We start from the raw sequence: 18,934 nt of genomic DNA, 5'->3' as shown, positions 1-18,934 counted from the left end.
ACATTGTCTCTGGTTCAGGAGTGGCTTGACACAAGGAATGGGACAGTTGAAGCCCATGTCCTGGATATGTCTGTGTGTGTTGGCTCTTAAAGCACTGACACCAGCCATAGTCCACTCCTTGTGAATCTCCCTCAGGTTTTTTAATGGCCTTTGCTTCACAATCCTCTCTAGGAAGCTGTTATCCCTGTTGCTTGTGCACCATTTTCTACCTGTCTTTTTCCTTCCACTTAACTTTTCATTAATATGCTTGGATACGGCACTCTGTGAACAGCCAGCTTATTTAGCAATGACCTTTTGGGACTTGACTATGTCAGTGACTGTCCTGTGGACAACTGTAAAGTCATCAGTCTTCCCCATGATTGTGTAACCTACTGAACCAGACTGAGAGACCATTTAAAGGCACAGGACACCTTTATTGGTGTTTTGAGTTAATTAGCTGATTAGAGTGTGACATCATGAGTCTACAATATTGGACTTTTATTACAATATTCTAGTTTTCTGAGATACTGAGTTTTGGGTTTTCACTAGCTGTAAGCCATAATCATCAAAATTAAAAGAAAGAAATGCTTGAAATATATTACTGTGTGTGTAATGAATCTATATTATAGGAGTCTCACTTTTTTAATTGAATTGCTAAAATAAACTACCTTTTTGATCGTATTCTAATTTTTACACCTGTAGTTGCTTCCTAGAAACACAGGCTTTTTAAAGTATTGAAGCTGAAGTTTAGAAAAAAAATATTTTTTTCTCTATAGCATTAGTTACACTACTTACTATTTGGAGTATGTTTTGCACGATTTGCAGGCTGTCGGATTCTGAAATCTTCACTGCAGGGCTGCCCTGTACTCCTCCTCTGGTTACTGAACTTTGAGCAGTCTGGGGATTAACAGCTTTGGGTCTCTGGCCACTGATACACTAACCATGATCTGACAGAGACACACACCCTCCTGCCCTCTAATCTATTAAGAAAATTTGTTTTAGTGATTACACTGCATGCAACACGGTCTGTGAATGGAGGAGAATCAGACCAGTCACGTGATTCTCTCCTCCAATCACAGATCGTGTTACAGGCAATGTAATCCGTAAAGGAACTTTTCTCCATGGAGGAGGGGCATGTCTCCATCAGATCATTTATTCTGCAGTTAAGCCTGGAGACTCAAAGCTATGTATTGTATGTTAATACCAACCTGGAACTCTGTAAAGGAAGTACAAGACTGTTGTGTATACAGTACCTATGCAGTATAGAAGTCAATGGGTTTGAGGTTTAAGGCCTCGTATACTAGACCCTAAAAAGTGCCCTAAAAAAAAAAAGTGCACTTATGACCATGTTAAAATACTCTTCTGAGCTACCTGCATGAAATTGTGAACACCTTTATGGCTCAGTATATACATACATGTGGTTGGCCAATAATAACTAATGGTATCTAGCCATCATGTGTTCCAATATAAGGCAGTAATGCTAACTACTACAGTAATGTCAATGGTGATGTTACGCCCAGTAACCAGTAAATGCCAGCTATCAATTTTCCCTAACAGAATGGTACTTGTTTTCAACAGGATTTCTCTTATCCTCCACTTTTATCGCATATCAGCGAAATAGTAAATGTTTAGGAACAGATTTAGCTTTAGCATGGTAAATAAAAGGATAGAAATGATTTACACTTGAAGTGGAAAGAGACAGAATCATTGCCAGTTTGGATTCTATTCAGAGAAAAGGCATTGTTTTTCCTGTCGAGCGTCCTGTAAGCAAATTTATTGCTTGAGATCTTTTTAAGTGCAGATAAGCAGTTTTTTTTTTTTTTTGCCTTACTTTATTATAAAGATGATTTCATAAATTTGCATTCCTATGACTCGCAAGTTCTCCCAACAGATGGAATTAATTAAAGTAAAATAGAAAGAAAAAACAGATAAAACACACTGTGCTTGATGACCCTGCAAGAGCTGTTTTACTATGGGATTTGTGCTTGTTTTTTAGCGAGGTACCAGCAAGAGCTCTGTTTTATCTGGAGTTTGATGAGCCTCCTACTTTAATGTCACAAGGAGCACAGATTTCTCACTTCTCTTTATTCTTGTTTGTCTTTTTATCCAGTGCGATATTGAGTCCCTCTTCATCCTGTTTGCACTCTGGACAGCGTCTCCTTGCTGCCAGCCCTAATTAATCTGCTGGGCTGTGGACAGCCTGGCGATGAGTGCATTCAAGTTCAACTCTGCCAGTTGCCAACAATCCATCAGTGGCGGGACTACTGCCATACTAGCCCACTCAATGTTCATATGGTCCAGGGTTAAGGAGGGCTTAGAACAAACACTGGCATGCTCAATGCATTATAAGCCTTCACCTTGCCCACATCAAGACTCCACCATGACCTGGTTCAGGCAGCTGTAGTTGTGTACTAATTTTGCTACCTATTACTGATCTGTGATGACGAATGTACAGTTTCTGATGGAAACAGGTGGCATATACTGACTCAAGTGGGGTTTCTTGCACGGGACGAAGCTTTGCATTGTTCATCTCTTCTAGAAGGCATTTTTCTGTACGATGGGTAGAAATTCGCTTTTGTACCCTAGCTTCAAGTTATGCAAATTTTGGATATTGCTGGCGTGCCTGTAATTATACAAATTAATGACATTATGTCAAAACCGTATTCTTAAATGTGGAAGTGTTTGAAAGGTCAACATTTATTTAGTTTTTAATAAAATGAAGGGTCAGATCTTCTATCTGGTTTTTAATGATGTCTTTGTTCAACTGGATAGATTAACCCTCACTATTTGTCCTAATAGCTATTGTCTTTGGTAATAAAAAAAAACAGTGAGGGGAAATTCAAAAATCTGGAGTTGTCATAAGAAGCAGACATGAGGGGAGATATCCAGTCAGTTTGGAGAAACACTGTTCCAAATTGTATTTTTTTTTTTTTTACTTGCTATAGCAGGGTGTTATTGAAACAAATGTAACCCACTTGTTTACCATGGGGGATGAGAACACAATAGCCCTGATGGAGGGGTTCCCCCATCAACATTTACTGTGTTGATGGGAGAATCAAGTGATTTTCTATGTATCTATTTTTTTATGTATGTATCTATGGCCTGCTTTAGGCTTATAACATCTTATGAGACCATCTTGAGGCACACAAGCAGACATTCCAGAAAATGAACCCTATCCTAAGGTTTGGGCAACACTTTAGGTGGAGGGCCTTACTGTTTTTTAATCAAGTAAGTCATGCATACAGTGTTAGCAATGATATAACATAAGGGCTCATACACATGACTTCAAGGGGCTGTGCAACATGTATGAGTGTCTAGAAACTCCGTAAAAACTTCTCCAGGACCTGCAGCTGCTACAACCAACTTACATACATAGAGCAGCATATACAAGATGCAGCTGTATGCGGGTATGTGCAGGTACTTTCAAAAAAAAGAATTGTATGCCCTAAACACAAACTGTCTTCGTATGCGGCATGTGTTCGCGCACATACCTTTTGCAAGTACAGAGGCATGCAGCCACATCTTGTATTTGCTGTCTATGGGTGGGTGTATGTAGTAGTTGTGGGTCCCTGGGAAATTTTTTTGGGGGTTCTGGATGCTCATGCATGCTGTGGCCCCGTACACGTGCCCTGTAGAGATATTCAATTCAGCATTGATAAATCAATAAAAAAATGTTCTCCATAGGATGTTAAGGAAAGTCTCCCAGGTGGCAAAACAAGGGTTTAACCCTTACCAACTCTGCCCTAAATTAAAAAAACAAAGTTTAAGTGTAGTTGCCAGAAACAATAGAAGATACACTGTCCCTGAGCACTGTTTAAAACGCCATTGCAACAAAGTCTGTTTGAACACCCCGAGAGCATTAAAACTCAGGGTGCTGTCCTTTGCAGATGGTGCATCCTCCCCTATATACTTTAAAACATTTGCAGTAAGCCTCACCATCCAGCACTGCAGACAGGGTGTGCTGGTACTCCTATTTCTTAGCTGGAAATCAGCAGCGACATATTGAGTGCCATGCGTTATGGGACTTCGGGGGCACGCAGGAAAATAAATTTATGTGCAGTCGGCTCCGGTGCTTGCTTTTGGTCAACTTAAATAGTATTTTTTTTTTTTTAATGCGACAAGTTTGCTTTAAAGTACTTATCCTCACTGATAGTTGCTAAAATGAAAAATGATATCTATACATATCTGTCTCTATTGATTTATCCATTAACTTACTGGAGTGTATGCCATTTTCATTAGTGCTAATTAAAGACCTACAATTACGATCTAATAGTTTTGACAGTGTTTTGCATGGTGACTACAAAAGCAATGTTTAAATAAACCCCACAGTGTCTCGAAGGCAATGCAGCCCCTTCGCAGGGCCTAAATAGGTTTTCATATGCATTGCTACCATCTGTTTAGGAGTCCCTGGGCACTTAAATCAGGGAAACAAATTAACTGCGTATGAGAGGGAAAAACATACTTAAATGTCCATTGCCTAACAACTGTTTATTCTCGGTGTATTCCTCTAAGCTAAATATCAGAACCACAGATACTGGTAGCAAAAACAGAGCATATAGAAGTTGATTTCTCATTTTGGATGACAACATCAGGTATCAGTGGTAAATCCAAGATAAACAATAGGGCAGAAATCTTTTTTATGTTTAGGAGGATGATGATGTCATGCTAAAAACAAGTTAATTTTTTTGTCGTAACAGTGCTGTTCCCTGTCGTGGTGTGGGAAGGGTTAGGTGGCACTGAGAATTCTCGCCTAGGCAGACTAAGGTGTTTTTTTTACATGTAGGAGATTAGATTGTCTGTTTTCTCCAGGGTTAGTAAGTCTTGGATTGAGTCCTGGAGCCTGGAAGCTTTGTAGAATTTTGGATGGGATGAAGCCTCCTACTCTGGGTCCTCATTTTTCCCACAACCAATATTCTGGTGGTGCAGGTACCCATCCTTTTAGTATGGGTACTGACTACTGTTCACGGCTTCCCTCCCCTCATGAGTCTTTCTGGTTACAAGGAAGCAGCAAGCGTGTACACACACTAGAGGTGCATTTGCCTGTGTATTGACCAAGCTGACATCTGAGTTTTGTTTGGTGTGGAAACAGACACATGGTCTGAATGGACCTAGACAGTCAGGAGGCTGAAAGGGTTTCTGCTCTTTGGTGTGATGCTGAAACCCCCACAGGAGACTACCTGGGGTATAGGGAGTTTTAATATTTAATAAATTGGGCAGAAAACACGTAAACAAAGCTGGCGAGTGGACTGATTCCTTGAATTAGCTATCCTTGAGCCGGATCCTCGTCACCCAAATTATCCAACCTCCTTGGCCTAGTGTCACATGTACAGGCAGTAAGGCTTCCTACTCTGTCCAAAAGAAAGAACAAAAAATTTACCTGGGAAAGCTTGTGCAGGGCAAAGGAGCAACATGTTTCAGTTCTTGTTGGGATTTGCCTAAAGCCCTGTACACACGCACAGATTGTTGGCTGTAAATTGTCGGCCAACATCCCATCTGCCGATTTTCGGCTTGTTAGTATGATGCTTCCGACAACCAACTGCGAATTTTCGGCCGAAAAAAATCTGGTGTGCATGCTATAAAATTTTTGTTGGCCAACAAAGAACAGCCGATTGTTCCTCAGTCAGTACAGATTTCAGCAGACAAAAATCAGATGAGCAAGACTGGGCATGCTCAGAGAAGAAAAAACACACAGAAAGTCAACCATCACATGACATCACTTCTGAAGTTGGTTTTTGTTGGCCAACAAAAGTCCAGTGCAAGTCTAGAGCACATTTCAACCAACAAACAACACTGGACAAAAGACGGCCGATCGGTTGGCCAACAATCTGTGCGTGTGTACGGGGCTTTAGGGAATGTGATGGGAATCAGACGTACGAGGTGCCTGAAGTAGCAAAAAGGTGGAAGACTTCAAGAAAGATCTGGAAGCTAAAAAGAAACCCTTGAGCGATAAATCTTAGTGCTGCATCCTGCCCAGGAACCGCTGTGTCTCTGGTCTACATCTCTATATATCTGTAAGCTCCTTCGGGCAGATGGCATTGAGGATGTACACACTCAGGAACTATCTAATTTAATTTTGACATTCTTTCTTTTTTGTGGGTCATCCTACTCCTTGCCCCAGCAGAGTGCATATTGCAGTTGACTCTGTGATGGGAAAACTAAATAAACATTAGACTGTATCTTTCAAAAGATAACTGCCACTTTTAGCTTTAAAGGGTTTATTATTAAAGTTCGATAACTATTACTATAAAAAAAAAAAAATGTTGCTGGGGTTTGACTTTAAACCTCGAAAATGTTATTATTTAATTTATTGTATAATGGTCTCTAATTTAGTATGTAACTTTGAAAAGAATCATTTTTGAAACCAGAATTGGAAAGGAAATACAGAATTTTTTTATAATCACAGTTTACAGTACTTCCAGAATGAAGTAATTAAATTGTTACAATTTTATTGCCAGGTATTGAGAAAAACTTGGCACATTTGTCATTTAAATTTTCAGAAATGGGTACCTGTGTTGAACCTACCTTGAATAAAATATCCTGCTGTGGGTAACCTTCCATTCCAAACCCGCCCACGTACATGTCAGGCCAGTGGGATACTCTGCGTTTACTTGTTACTTTAGGATTGCATACAATTGGGAGGATGCTGGGAAAATTACAGTCTTAAAATGAAGTCAGGTTGAATATTCTCTGGCAGTCAATGGTAGGGTGATATGGTGACAACAAGTGAAAGAAAGACATAGATAGATGAAGAAATTAGCCTGGAGTTTAATTCATCATTTCCAAAAGAGCAGTTAATGGATTATGACAAATGTCCTGCCGCTTTCTCTTAGTGCCGTGTAAAAACTGGAAATGAAAAGTCAATTTTCCCTAAATGGGTTTTAAACGAGCCAGCAAGCGTCTCTGCTCTCATCCTTTTTGATTCTTTAAAGTCAAAATTTTCCTTTTTTTTTTTTTCGTTCTTTGTAAACAGGAACAAACAATGCGCAAGTGCCATTATTATTTTACATTTTATGTGATTTGGATGGTGTAATGTTGCCTCAATTTTCTCCCTCAATGTAACAAAAAGAAAAATATCCTTTATTTATGAGAACTGTGTTTTATTTCAACTGTATTTTTAGTGGAATTGATTTAATTTTATTACTATATTTTCTGCAGTGAGTGACCAAACATGAACTGAAATACAATCCAATAATTTTGTGAGGGGTGGAGGGTAATAACATGTAACTAAATGTAGATAACAGTTGGCAACAGCAAAAATCGCAGATTGCTGCCATTACTCGTTAAAATAAAAAACAATAAAAATTACAAAAATCTTTCCCTTAGTTAGTAAACGCAATAACTTTTGCGCAAACCAATCAAAATACGCTTTTTGCGATTTTTTTTTTTTTTTTTTTACCAAACATATGTAGCAGAAAACAAATTGGCCTAAAATGTAAAAAAATTTTGATTTTTACATTTTTTTGGGGGGGAATTTCATATAAAAAAATGTGAAAAATATTGTTATTTTTGCAAAATTGTCGCACTTTTTTGTTTATAGCGCATGATCAAAAAATCGCACAGGTGATCAAATACCACCAAAAGAAAGCTCTGTTTGTGGGAAAAAAAAGGATGTCAAATTAGTTTGGGTACAGCGTCGCATGACCGCGCAATAGTCCGTTAAAGTCACGCAGTGCCGAATCGCAAAATAGGCCCTGGTCAGGAAGGGGGTAAAATCTTCCAGGGCTTAAGTGGTTAAAGACGAAGTATGGACATACTTTTTTGGCCATACTTCTCCTGTGGGCACTTTTTTCTGCACTTCTATGGTCCGCTGTCAGCTGACATCACAGAGCTGGTCCAGGCTCTACAGGATCCCATCAATACTGGCATCCTACTGAGAGCCTGAGCTAGCTTCTCCCTCCCCATGCTCAGTTTGGTGTTCCAGTGAGCGCTTAAGGGACAGAGCAGAGAGTAATGACTGACAATCACCCCTCTGTACTCAGAACAGGCCCGATAATTGAGCAGTCAGTGGTCTCTGATCGCTCAGTCCTAGGTGTAGAGCCGAGTTGAGACACATGCAGCCTTGGATCCACCTAGGTGAGTATGTAGGTTTATTTCATTAAAATCCCACACTTCCATTTTAAATCAGTTCATTGTAAACTTTAGAATGTTTGTTTTTTACGTGCTGGGTTTGGTGCAGAGATACACTGGATATCTTCCTCTCCCAATGTGCTGCACTGGAAAAATATATCCACCTTCCAGGGTTAGATACCAAAAAAGCAGTTATGTTTACCTAATTCCCCAGTTCCTCCCCAATCTTTTATTCTCCCCTGCTCTCTGGCAGAGGTCTACCCCCTGTTGTCCTCGTATCCAGTGCACAGCTATGGGTCCTTCATTGTACTTGATGACATCAGAGGACTTGCAACCACCAGAGCATAGAAGAGGCTGTGGTACCCTAGAATTAAATGAGCATTAACACTTATAGAGAAAGAACAGACCTGTTGCAAGGGAGGATTTTTGTTTTCTCTAAAATTCAGCTTTAAGGAGAAATGGGCTACCTCCATGCTGACCTGTCCGTAGTTTATTAATTTCTATATATGTCCCAAATTGGGAGCCCTCTGTCAGAATTGAGTTAGGGATTTCACTTTACAGAGGGGTCTTGACAAGGCAGTGTGGTTTCTGCAGATTTTTGCAAATGCATGCAATGAATCCATTGAAAACTAACCATTTTAATGTAAATTGTTGAAATTTGGTATTGTATTTTTCTGTACAGTACAACTATATGTAGCCTATGTCAATTAGGCCTCATTCTCACTTGGCGACATCACCCCTCTGAAAAATCCAACGGTGGAAGTGGTTGGGCATATTATGGAATTTTATCAGTGGCTGACATAGGTGTGGACATCCTATTGCATTAGGGTGTGCACCCCAAAGCTCAAACATGCATGTGCCTGGGTGTGTGTGTATATATGTATATATATATATGTATATGTGTGTATATATATATTGTGTGTGTGTGTGTGGGGGGGGGGGGGAATCTGTGCAGAACAGGGTAATTAGGGTGTGCCCAGGCACAGCCTGTGCGCACACCTATCGTGGCTGAGGTGGAGAGCAATCAACCCACTCAGAAAACTTTACTATAGCCAGGACTGTAAAGCTGGCTATGCTTGGGTCATTTTTCCCCCCCATTCACGCATTTGATGTGGATCAAGGACTCCTCCCCTCTGTAACATTGTATTCTGACAGCAGGGAGACTCCCCCTCCATCAGAATACACTGATCAGTGCTATCAGAGCTGCAGTGCTGACCAAGCAAAAATATACTAACAGGGTGATTGAACATAAGTCGATCGGTAGACCGAATTCTGTTCAACCACAGTGGCCACACATGGATCGAAATTCTGCTGGTCCCTGCTGAATCAGCCGAATTTCAATCTAAGTGGGCCAGCTTAAGTTTCAGCGTTGGACATTCAGAACTTAGTGGTGTATAGGATTTATGACTATAAGAGTTTTACCAAACACAGACATGTGAATGATTGGGATATGGGCTTTTCAGTGAATTGGGCACAGAATTGGACATTTCCATGGTCACAAATAACATTGAAAAGAACCCTCATCCACAATTATGGTGTTTTTGATGGAGTTAGAGTTTCAGACTGGCAGTGTAAAATAGAATCTTCCTAGTGTAACATTAAATGGTTGTAAAACCTTCCTTCTTCTTTTCTCTACTTGCTTTCAATGTCCAGAATTATAAAGCACGTCTGAGCTGTCAGAAAAAAAAGGGGACGGACAGCTGAAATTACACACTGCAGAACTCTGATGGGCTGATTACAGGGAAGGGAACCCCCCCCCCCCCCCCGAAAGCACATGGGAACAGAGCCAAGGCTGTCAATCAGCCGGAGGTCCCTGCCTTGTCACCTTTTTTACTTGGTGTCAGGAAAACTTGTCAGAAGTGATTCCTGCTGATAGCAGAGGAACGAAGCAGCAGACAGAAATTATACTCAGTGCTCTTAATTGAGACAAGTACACACTAGAGGGATATGCTTTGTTCATATTTAATGTTTCCACACTTTAATGTGGAGTACTGTGAAGTTGCTAAAAATCTCCTCCCCACACTGTTTGCACTTTTTAGGTTTGTAAAGGAATCCCATAACCCATAACCCATAAAACTGGTTGTTATGATGTAGCTCATTTTACAGTTAGCACTATTTATCACCCTGGTTGCAACCATTAATAGAACCTGCCAGTAATCACCCCTGTGTCAACCATTATTAAAACCTGCTAGTAGTTTGTAGTAGTAATAATAAATCTTTACGTTTTCATGTTTTGTTCTTACTGTATTTCCTTTCCTTTGCAGGAGTGGAATACAGTGATGTTCTACCAGACTCCTTCCCTTCAGCTCCAGCAGAATCTCTACCGCATTTCCTCTTGGAACCAGAAGATGCCTACATAGTAAAGAACAAGCCAGTGGAGCTTGTGTGCAAAGCTAATCCAGCCATACAGATCTACTTTAAATGCAACGGGGAGTGGGTCAATCAGAATGATCATATTACTAAGGAGAGGGTGGATGATCTAACAGGTGAGTACCGTATGTTATGTTTTCCCAAGTAAGCAATCTGAATAGCAGCTAAATAACAGAAGTGTTAGTCAAGCCCACCTTTTTACTGCAAGTCCAGGCCCTTTCACTTTCTAACCCCCCCCCCCCCCTCTCTGTACTCACTGAAATGCCCATGCCCCTACTCACCTGCCTTATAAGTTGGCCACTACCCCCAAAAAAATTAATTCTTCAGATTCAGTACAGCAAAAAATACATTTACAATGATTTAGACTCCGTCACACCCATGGGAGTCTATCTATGAAACATTCATTGGACGAATGTCACACCTTTGTGCAGGCTGGATGAGTTTTCCCAATATTTTCTGTAATAGAATAATTCCTATGATCATCAGCTCCATCCAGTGGTCAAAATGTGGTCTATTTCTCTTTCGTTCATTGATGGACACAGCTCCTGATCTTCTTAACTATTGGGCTATACTGCCCCCTACAGGAGTAAGACACTAGGCAGAAAAAAAGGCTGGCTACGCCTCTGGACAGTCCCATGGGTTATACTCCCTCTCTCTGCTATAGGTACTTAGTTTTTTTTTCTGCCTAGTCAGGAGTAAGGACCTAGTTCCTTGCTGGATCTATGGTTCTGGCAATTGTTTTCTTTTTTAGATAGATTTTTTTCTCCTGTATTTTTTCCTGTGAGATCTACAATCAACTGCCAGAGTGGGTGAGGAGCTGGATAATCAAGATTTAGTGGTTACCCTAATCTGGCCAGGGAGCGCACGCAGATCTTAGCTCTGCGCTAGTTTGGATGTGAAATTGCCTCCCCCCCCCCCCCCCCCCAGATGGGGGCTGGCCTGTTAGTTAAATGCAGAGATGTATAGTAACTAAGTAGAACTACTTCACTACTGTACTTAAGTACCGAAAGGCGGTATCTGTACTTTCCTAGAGTAGAATTTTTTTCTCCTACTTCCACTTTTACTTCACTACATTTTTTCAATGATTTCAATACTTCTACTCCGATATTTTTTTTTTGTGCTGCATAGTTTCTCGTTACAATTATAAAAATTACCACTGCCAGAACAGTAGATGGCAGGTTTCATGAAGCTCAAAACTTGTATTATCAGCGCATACGAAAATAAATGCTACTGTATGTATAAATAAAAGCTGCATTTGAAAAAATAAAAAACAATATGATGTTCAAACTTTTGACTTCTTTCTTTAATAACTACATAACACAGTACTTGTACTTTTACTTTCAGTACTTGAGTAGCATTTTTTTTTTCAAAACTACTGGTACTTTTTACTTTCAGTACTTGAGTAGCAAAATTTAAAAAAAAACTACTTGCAATACTTAAGTACAAAAAATGTTGAATACTTTAGTACTTCTACTCAAGTCACTTTTTGATTGAGCACTTCCACTTCTACTCAAGTCACTTTTACTTTTACTCAAGTATGGGTTTCGAATACTTTATACAACTCTGGTTAAATGCCTCGTGAGGTCACATACGACCGGGTCTCGGCCGAGTCACAGCGTTCCTCCTGGCCAACAGCCCCCCCATTTTTATGGAGAGGAGGTTGGTTGGTTTCTGGTATGGTAAGTAACTGTCTCCCTTCTTCCCCTGAAAGATTTTGGGGTAGACGTGGGCCCCTCCATGGGACAGTCAGACCCCCGGGTTCCCCTCCTTTTGGTTAGACCCCCCCCCCCCCATCGGTCTGGTGGTCCCTGTGGGCCATCTCGCCCCCTTCATCCGCCGTTGAACGGGCGATCGGCTGTGGAGGGCTGTACCTGGTGGAGGCTCCTGCCAGGGCCCCCTCTTCCTGCCTGAGTTGTTTTCTGAGGCCTATGGATCCCTCCCTAGTTCCTGGGAGCCTCGTAGAGCTGTGCGGGGAAACCATTTTGTTGTAGACTGTGTGTTTCTACACACGGTGGCCATTTTGCTGTGGTTTGCCATTGAAAATAGCGGCGGACATGACAGTGGAGCCCTGTGGGTGGCAATTTCGGCGGTGGGAGCCCCACCTCATCCCCTGTTGCTGACTCCTTTCACTTCCTGATCGCTGCACGTGTAGAGCAGATTATTCTGGTGGCTGCAGGTGCCGGTTTCTGGTGGGGTCCTCTCACTCTCTGCTGAGGATCGATTGGTGCTTGTGCCTGGCGACCGGGTGGTGCTGCCAGGGAGGTGGGGGTTGTCCCTTTGCAGTGTTGTTACACTTTTTGTGGGGTCCCCCTGGTGACTCATGGAGTTTTTGGTGCACATCTCCCAACCTGATCCCCTCTCTGAGGCTGCGGGGCCCTCTGGGTCCCAGCCATCTATTAATGCACTGATGGCCATCCTGGCTTTCGGGTGATGGGCTAGCAAAATGCGCCTTCCCCTGCCCCATCTGTCTCATCAGATCCTAAATCTGATTCACCCACTGCAGACGTGGGTCACCCTGCTGGGTCTGCAACCTTGCGCCCGGAATCCTCTGATAGTGAGGGTGATTCCTCCACTTCTGCAACCGCGCACAAAAAGACACTGGTGAAGGCACTGATTGTATCTGTGCGTGAGACCCTGAAGATGGAAGACGCAGCTGTGACAGAGGCACAGGTTCACTTTGGCACTCACAACCCACCTAGAGTGGCAAAGGTGTTTCCTTTACCTACCTATTTTGACAGAATTGTCACTAAAGAGTGGGGATGACCAAAGCTTCCCCGTAGGGTCCCTAAGCTCTTTACTAGGAGTTACCCCTATGAGGAGTCCCTTCTTAAGAAGTGGACTGTTCCACCAGTAGTGGAACCATGATTCCGGTTGAGGAGTCCCCAGGCCTTTAGGGATCGAGCTGACTGGAAGGCGGAGGCTGCAGCCCGCAATATGTACTCTCTGGCTGGTTCAGCAATTAGGCCGTTATTCACCATTGCCCTGGTGTCGCAAACTCTGACCGAGTGGGCTAAGCTCTTATGCTGTGATCTGGAGGGAGAACCGCTCCCCCATGCCTTTGCTGAAGCTGGCAGATCAGCTGGTCCAGGGGCTGCAGTTTATCTGTGATGCCTCTTTGGATGCGGCTCCCCTAGTTACCCAGCTCTCTTTTTTGACAGTGGTCCTTCAGTGTGTCTTCTGGCTCACGTGCTGGTCTGGGGACCAGATTTAAAAAAAGCCTGATCTTCCTTTTCAAGATCACCTGTTTGGAGCTACCCTGGATGACATTGTTAAAGGTCTCACAGGGAGGAAGAGTACCTTTCTTTTGCAAACTACTAAGGGCAAGGAACCTCGTCGGCTCATAATACGTTTTTCGTCCCTCAGGGTTAACTGACAAGGGCTCAAAGCCCTTCAGGGCCTCCTCTGGAGGATCCAAGGGAACTTCGGAATGTTTTTACTCAAACCTGTTCACAGTTCCCACAAAGGAGGGCAAAGTGCGTCTAATCCTGGACCTCAATATGTTAAACTGCTTTGTGTGGGTGCAGAAGTTTATAATGGAGTCCATTAGAACGGTGGTGGCATCCCTATGTCAGGGGGATTTCCTCGCCTCTACCGACATCAAGGATGCCTACCTTCACATACCAATAGGTGCCAGTCATTAACATTTTCTCCGCTTTGCTGTGGGAGAGGAACATTATCAGTTTGTGGCGTTACCCTTCGGTCTCGCCTCTGCTCCTCAGGTCTTCACAAAAGTGTTAGCCCCGGTGCTAGCCTTGTTACGCCAAAGGGGGAATCGCGGTACTGGGCTACTTGGACAATCTTATTCTGCGAGCAGGGTCTCCTGCTCTGGTCGAAAACCTGGAGATCATAAAATGAACTCTGCAGGCTGCTGTTTAAGAGGACTTGATCCTCTTTGAGGGTGTATTTTTTTTTTTTTTTTTTTAGGTGGGCTCCAGTGCTTTTGGTCGAGCTCCTTTTGCCTGGTTTTCTACTGTTTGGCCTGGGGAATTTTTTTGCTGCCCCACCACTCATGTTTTACACTGCTTTAATGCTTTAACCCAATGGTTAAGAATATCAGGAGCTGTGTCTGTCAATAAATGAAAGAGAAAATGGGATTTTTTGATCCATTTTCATCAGGTTCGTTGATGGACACAGCACTCACCCCTCTGTGGAGCTGTAATTCTCCTGACACTGCTTGTAGCTAAAAATGAAGTGCCTATAGCAGAGAGAGCGAGTATACCCCCTGGGACTGCCCATGGGTGTAGCCAGACTTTTTTTATGCCTAGTGTCCTATTCCTGTAGGGGGAAGTATAACCCAATGGTTAAGAATATCAGGAGCTGTGTCCGTCAATGAACCTCAGAGAAATGGATTTTACGGTAAGTCAAAAATCCCATTTTTTTCTCATTGCAGTATTTCAGAAAAGAATATCACATTTTGGCCATTAGATGGACTTAGAAATGAATCTAACACAAACAATATGGGGGGCATGAATCCAATCTGACATTTCATCCGTCTACCAAATTGCTGTAACTTTACCTTGATATAAATGTACTTCTGTTATTGTACGCTGCCTTTGAAAAGGAAAAAAAAAGCAGAATTGTTGCCTAAAGGAAACAAGCAAAGAGTTAATATAATCTAACAGACGTGCACTGGGATTAACTGGAACATCCACAGCAACAAAAGTCCATGTCAGGAAACAAGTCTCCAAGGTATCTACATCTTTCAAGGGAATAGTTGTGCATGGCTTTAATTAATGTGGCTAAACGTTTAGTAAAACATTTGTTGTAAAAAAAAAAAAAACGTGCCAAATTCTAAAGCAGTGCTAACTGGTGGTATGGTATGCAGTCCCACTTGTGACTGCTGTGTCTAGTCAGTTTTATTTCTATCCAAAAGGTCCCCTGTAACTAAAAAGTTAATCTTAAGTTGGTTCCTCCTTCCTTCTCTCGTCAACATGTTAATGAAACTTTTACACAAAACCCTACATATCATGATTGCATAAAACACTGTGAACTAATGGCCATCATCCCAAATGAATATCAAACAAAACACATAATAGGAAAGTAGGACTTTAAAAGGCCACAGAGGAGGGATGATCATAGACATTTAAAAAAAAAAATATATATCATAATTTATTGATTCATATAAAAATGTATGCTAAAAAATACACATAACATGATAGACATGATAAAATGCAATGGAATATTCCCATAGGAATGGATACAAAATACCAAGTTACAAAAAATGTCCCTGATAGCAAATCTGTAGGTCCTCAAAGAGCCGACACGTTTTGCCAAGGGCTTCCTCAGGGCTAGAGAGACCTTATAGACATTTTCTACAAAAAGATATATACATTGATTAAACACACATTATGCTACATATGCATATCATTGGAGCAAAAACCATATAGACACTGACCCCATAACCAATTGCATCAGGTGTATTCCCTCCGACCCTACATATCATAATTTAGACCCCGTTATTACACCTGACAAAAAAACTAGATCAGAAAACTTTTCCACTTTGAAACAAAATGTAGAAATCCCATTGACCTACCTACCAATGCTGATCGGTGGAACCCCAGCTGTTCCCCACTCCTGAAATTACCACCTTGGCAATCCAGCCTTGGAAAGCAGGGCTGCATTGGGCTGGAGAAAGCCAAGCAGATAAAGGCCTTGGTATCAGAGCTGCTCAGTAGTGATGCCATCCGGTTATGTACCCGGAGACCCCTACCAGTCAGCAGCATGTTGAGTTTTTTTTTTTTTTTTAAAGTAGTAAACCAGTCTAAAGAAACGTGTCTTCATTTTTTTGCATCGCAGTAGATGGCACCACATCACTGCAAAGCAGCACTACATGCAGTGCAGTGACGCAAATGACACTGTGTGACACTTCAAATAAAGTTGAGAAAAGAAAACAAGCTGAAAGGTGTATCACACTGCTCCCTGCCAGACCTGACACTGTACTAGGTGGAATGGTAAAATGCTGCATTTTACCATGCAGGCCACTGTGAATCATAGGCGTGCGCACAAGGTGTGCCTAGGCACACCCTAATCACTGCATGTGGCGCTGGTTCCCCCTACTACCTGGCCTACCCTGTGCCCACCTCCTACTGCCTGGCCTACCTTGTGCCCACCTCCCTACAGCACTGCAGGCTTTCAATCCTTCTCTTTCCCGCCTGCTGTTGTGTTTGCTATGCTTCAGTTTGTAAAGAACAGGAAGCTGCGCAGCACAGAGCACTTCCCATTCATTCACTGTCCAATGCAGCTGAGGCTGCAGAGAAAGGGACCGAGATATCTTTGTCTCAAAAGTGAGACATCATGGGTCTGTTTGGACCTCTGATATTTTGTCAAAGCCCCACAAGGGGGCTCCTAAAAAAGTGTAAAAAAAAATAATAATAATAAAAAAAAAAAGAAAATTGTAAAAAATAATTAAAAATGTAAAAATGGTCCTACTGACAATATACACACATGCATGTGTGTTTGGGCTCTGGGGTGCACACCCTAATGCAATAGGCTGTGCACACCTATGCTGTGAATGTAGCTTAAATGTTAAAATACAACTCCATTTTGGTTTCGGATAGTGTGAGGAAGGGTGATTAAATGTTATCTGTGTCCCCACCAAGGGGATTCTTCCCTTTTTGTTCGGTCTGACATGAATAACCAAACATAACCTTGGGCTTCAGCACTTACTTTTGGATACCCGATACCTTTTACCGAACTCTCTCTTTATTCTGGTAAAAGCTGCCCATGAAATATATTGTTTTTCATTACCCTTTAAAACTACTTGTAAAGCAGATGTTTTTTTATATTTGCTATTTGTCAGCCCATATGTCATTTCCTCCCATTTGACCTATTGCCACATGCATGATGTTTTGTTGTCCACTCATCAGGATGCAGTTTAAGTGTTGACATTCTAGATCCTCTTCCAGGTCTTGTGGTTCGTGAGGTCCAGATCGAAGTGTCCCGGCAGCAAGTAGAAGAACTATTTGGTTTGGAGGATTACTGGTGCCAGTGCGTGGCATGGAGCTCAGCTGGAACCACCAAGAGCCGTCGGGCCTATGTCAGAATAGCCTGTAAGTTTAGTCCATGTACTGGAAAATGAAAAATGTACTGGAAAATGGTTTGTCTAGGACAATCACTATTATTGTAATGCCAGTTGTCAGCTGTGTTGACAACATTGCCATCTTGTGGTAAAATTTGCAAAGTTCAGCCTTGCAACTGATTAATTTTTAAATCAATAGCGAAGCTTTAAATTTAAGAGTACTAATAATAATTAAGGATAGCATTAAAATTTTATATTTAAACAATATTTGCATATCATTTAAAAATATAATGACAGCTCATTCATACAGGTTGATTATAGGAAATATTCCTGTTTTTATCTACAAGTATTCCACTCTTGGTTTATATAACAGGTGATTTTTCCTTTAAGTTAATTTAAATTTTTTTCTTTCATATTCACAGATCTGAGAAAGAACTTCGACCAGGAACCGTTGGGTAAAGAAGTACCTCTTGAACAAGAAGTATTACTTCAGTGTCGTCCACCAGAAGGCATTCCGCCTGCTGAGGTATGATATCTCGTTTGCGTTTTTAGATTTAATTAGCTCAATGACTTGCTATATTTATGAATGTCTTCTCTGCTAACCTCTCAGCAGTCTTACTTTGTTTTGTGATTATAATTGCTGACCTTTTCAATTCTAAAAAGGAGCTAGCTTGTCAAAAGGTAATATAGCTTTTCAGTCTCCCGTTGTTTTTCATTTTACATTATAGAATGCATATAAGTCTTATCACATTTTATAAGAAAGTTGTTGGCGATCCTGTATTTAGGATGTTTGGAACATACCAAATTTGAGCAGATTGCTAGTTGTGTAGAAAAAAAATTGCCTGCAATTTTGGCAATAGTTTCTTCTCAAATGGGAAAGATTAGCTGTATTAAAAGCTGATAGCCTAGAAATGATAAAATGATTTCGCTATCCTACAGAAGCTACCACCTGCAAAGCCTTGGTAGATAAATAACAGTAAAGATCAGAAAGATAAATGAGCAACATCCAGGTGAGCAGCTACTTTACTTTTGATGAATCAATTCACAATGCTAACCCATTTTTTTTTTTTTACTGCTCAGTAGAATTATTTGTATGCAGCCACTAATGAGTTATTATATTGTCTAATTCCACTGATACTTTTTACAGCTATTCATTTACTAAGGGTTTGACAGACCACGTTCACACAATGTCCCCAGTGTTCTAAAAAATTAACCAAAAGACATTTTGCTGCTAAATTGCCTTTGAGGTGAACCTGTGCTTGGAGCTTACACGGGGCTGATGGCTTTCTCCCACCAGTTGCTAAGCACAAGCACTGTAACCCCAGAGAAATAATTACATGCCCCCCCCCCCCCCCAAAAAAAAGAAAAAAAAACCTAGAGGAAAAAAGATAAAACATATTTGAAACAGAGTGGCAGGACCACAAACGGAAGATGAATAAAGAGAAGCCGTTGTGAGCGAATAAGGGAGATCGCAATTGCTGAACTTTTCTTTACATTATC

At 41.4% G+C, this 18,934-nt stretch overlaps 1 protein-coding gene across 2 annotated transcripts in view; it reads left to right on the top strand.

The window, feature by feature from the left end:
- Positions 1–18,934, top strand: part of UNC5B (unc-5 netrin receptor B) — a 313,367-nt gene that overhangs the window by 242,681 nt on the left and 51,752 nt on the right. For both annotated transcript variants that reach the window (XM_082268009.1, XM_082268008.1), the window contains exons 2-4: positions 10,311–10,532; positions 17,322–17,465; positions 17,857–17,960. In XM_082268009.1, coding sequence (XP_082124135.1) covers positions 10,311–10,532; positions 17,322–17,465; positions 17,857–17,960 — 470 coding nt within the window. The remainder of the gene's footprint in view (positions 1–10,310; positions 10,533–17,321; positions 17,466–17,856; positions 17,961–18,934) is intronic.

The sequence above is a fragment of the Pelophylax lessonae genome (genome assembly GCF_965119305.1).
Source record: "Pelophylax lessonae genome assembly, chromosome: 9".
NCBI lineage: Eukaryota > Metazoa > Chordata > Amphibia > Anura > Ranidae > Pelophylax > Pelophylax lessonae.
Note: the sequence above shows the minus strand (reverse complement) of the source record. Positions and strands in the feature narration are given on the sequence as shown.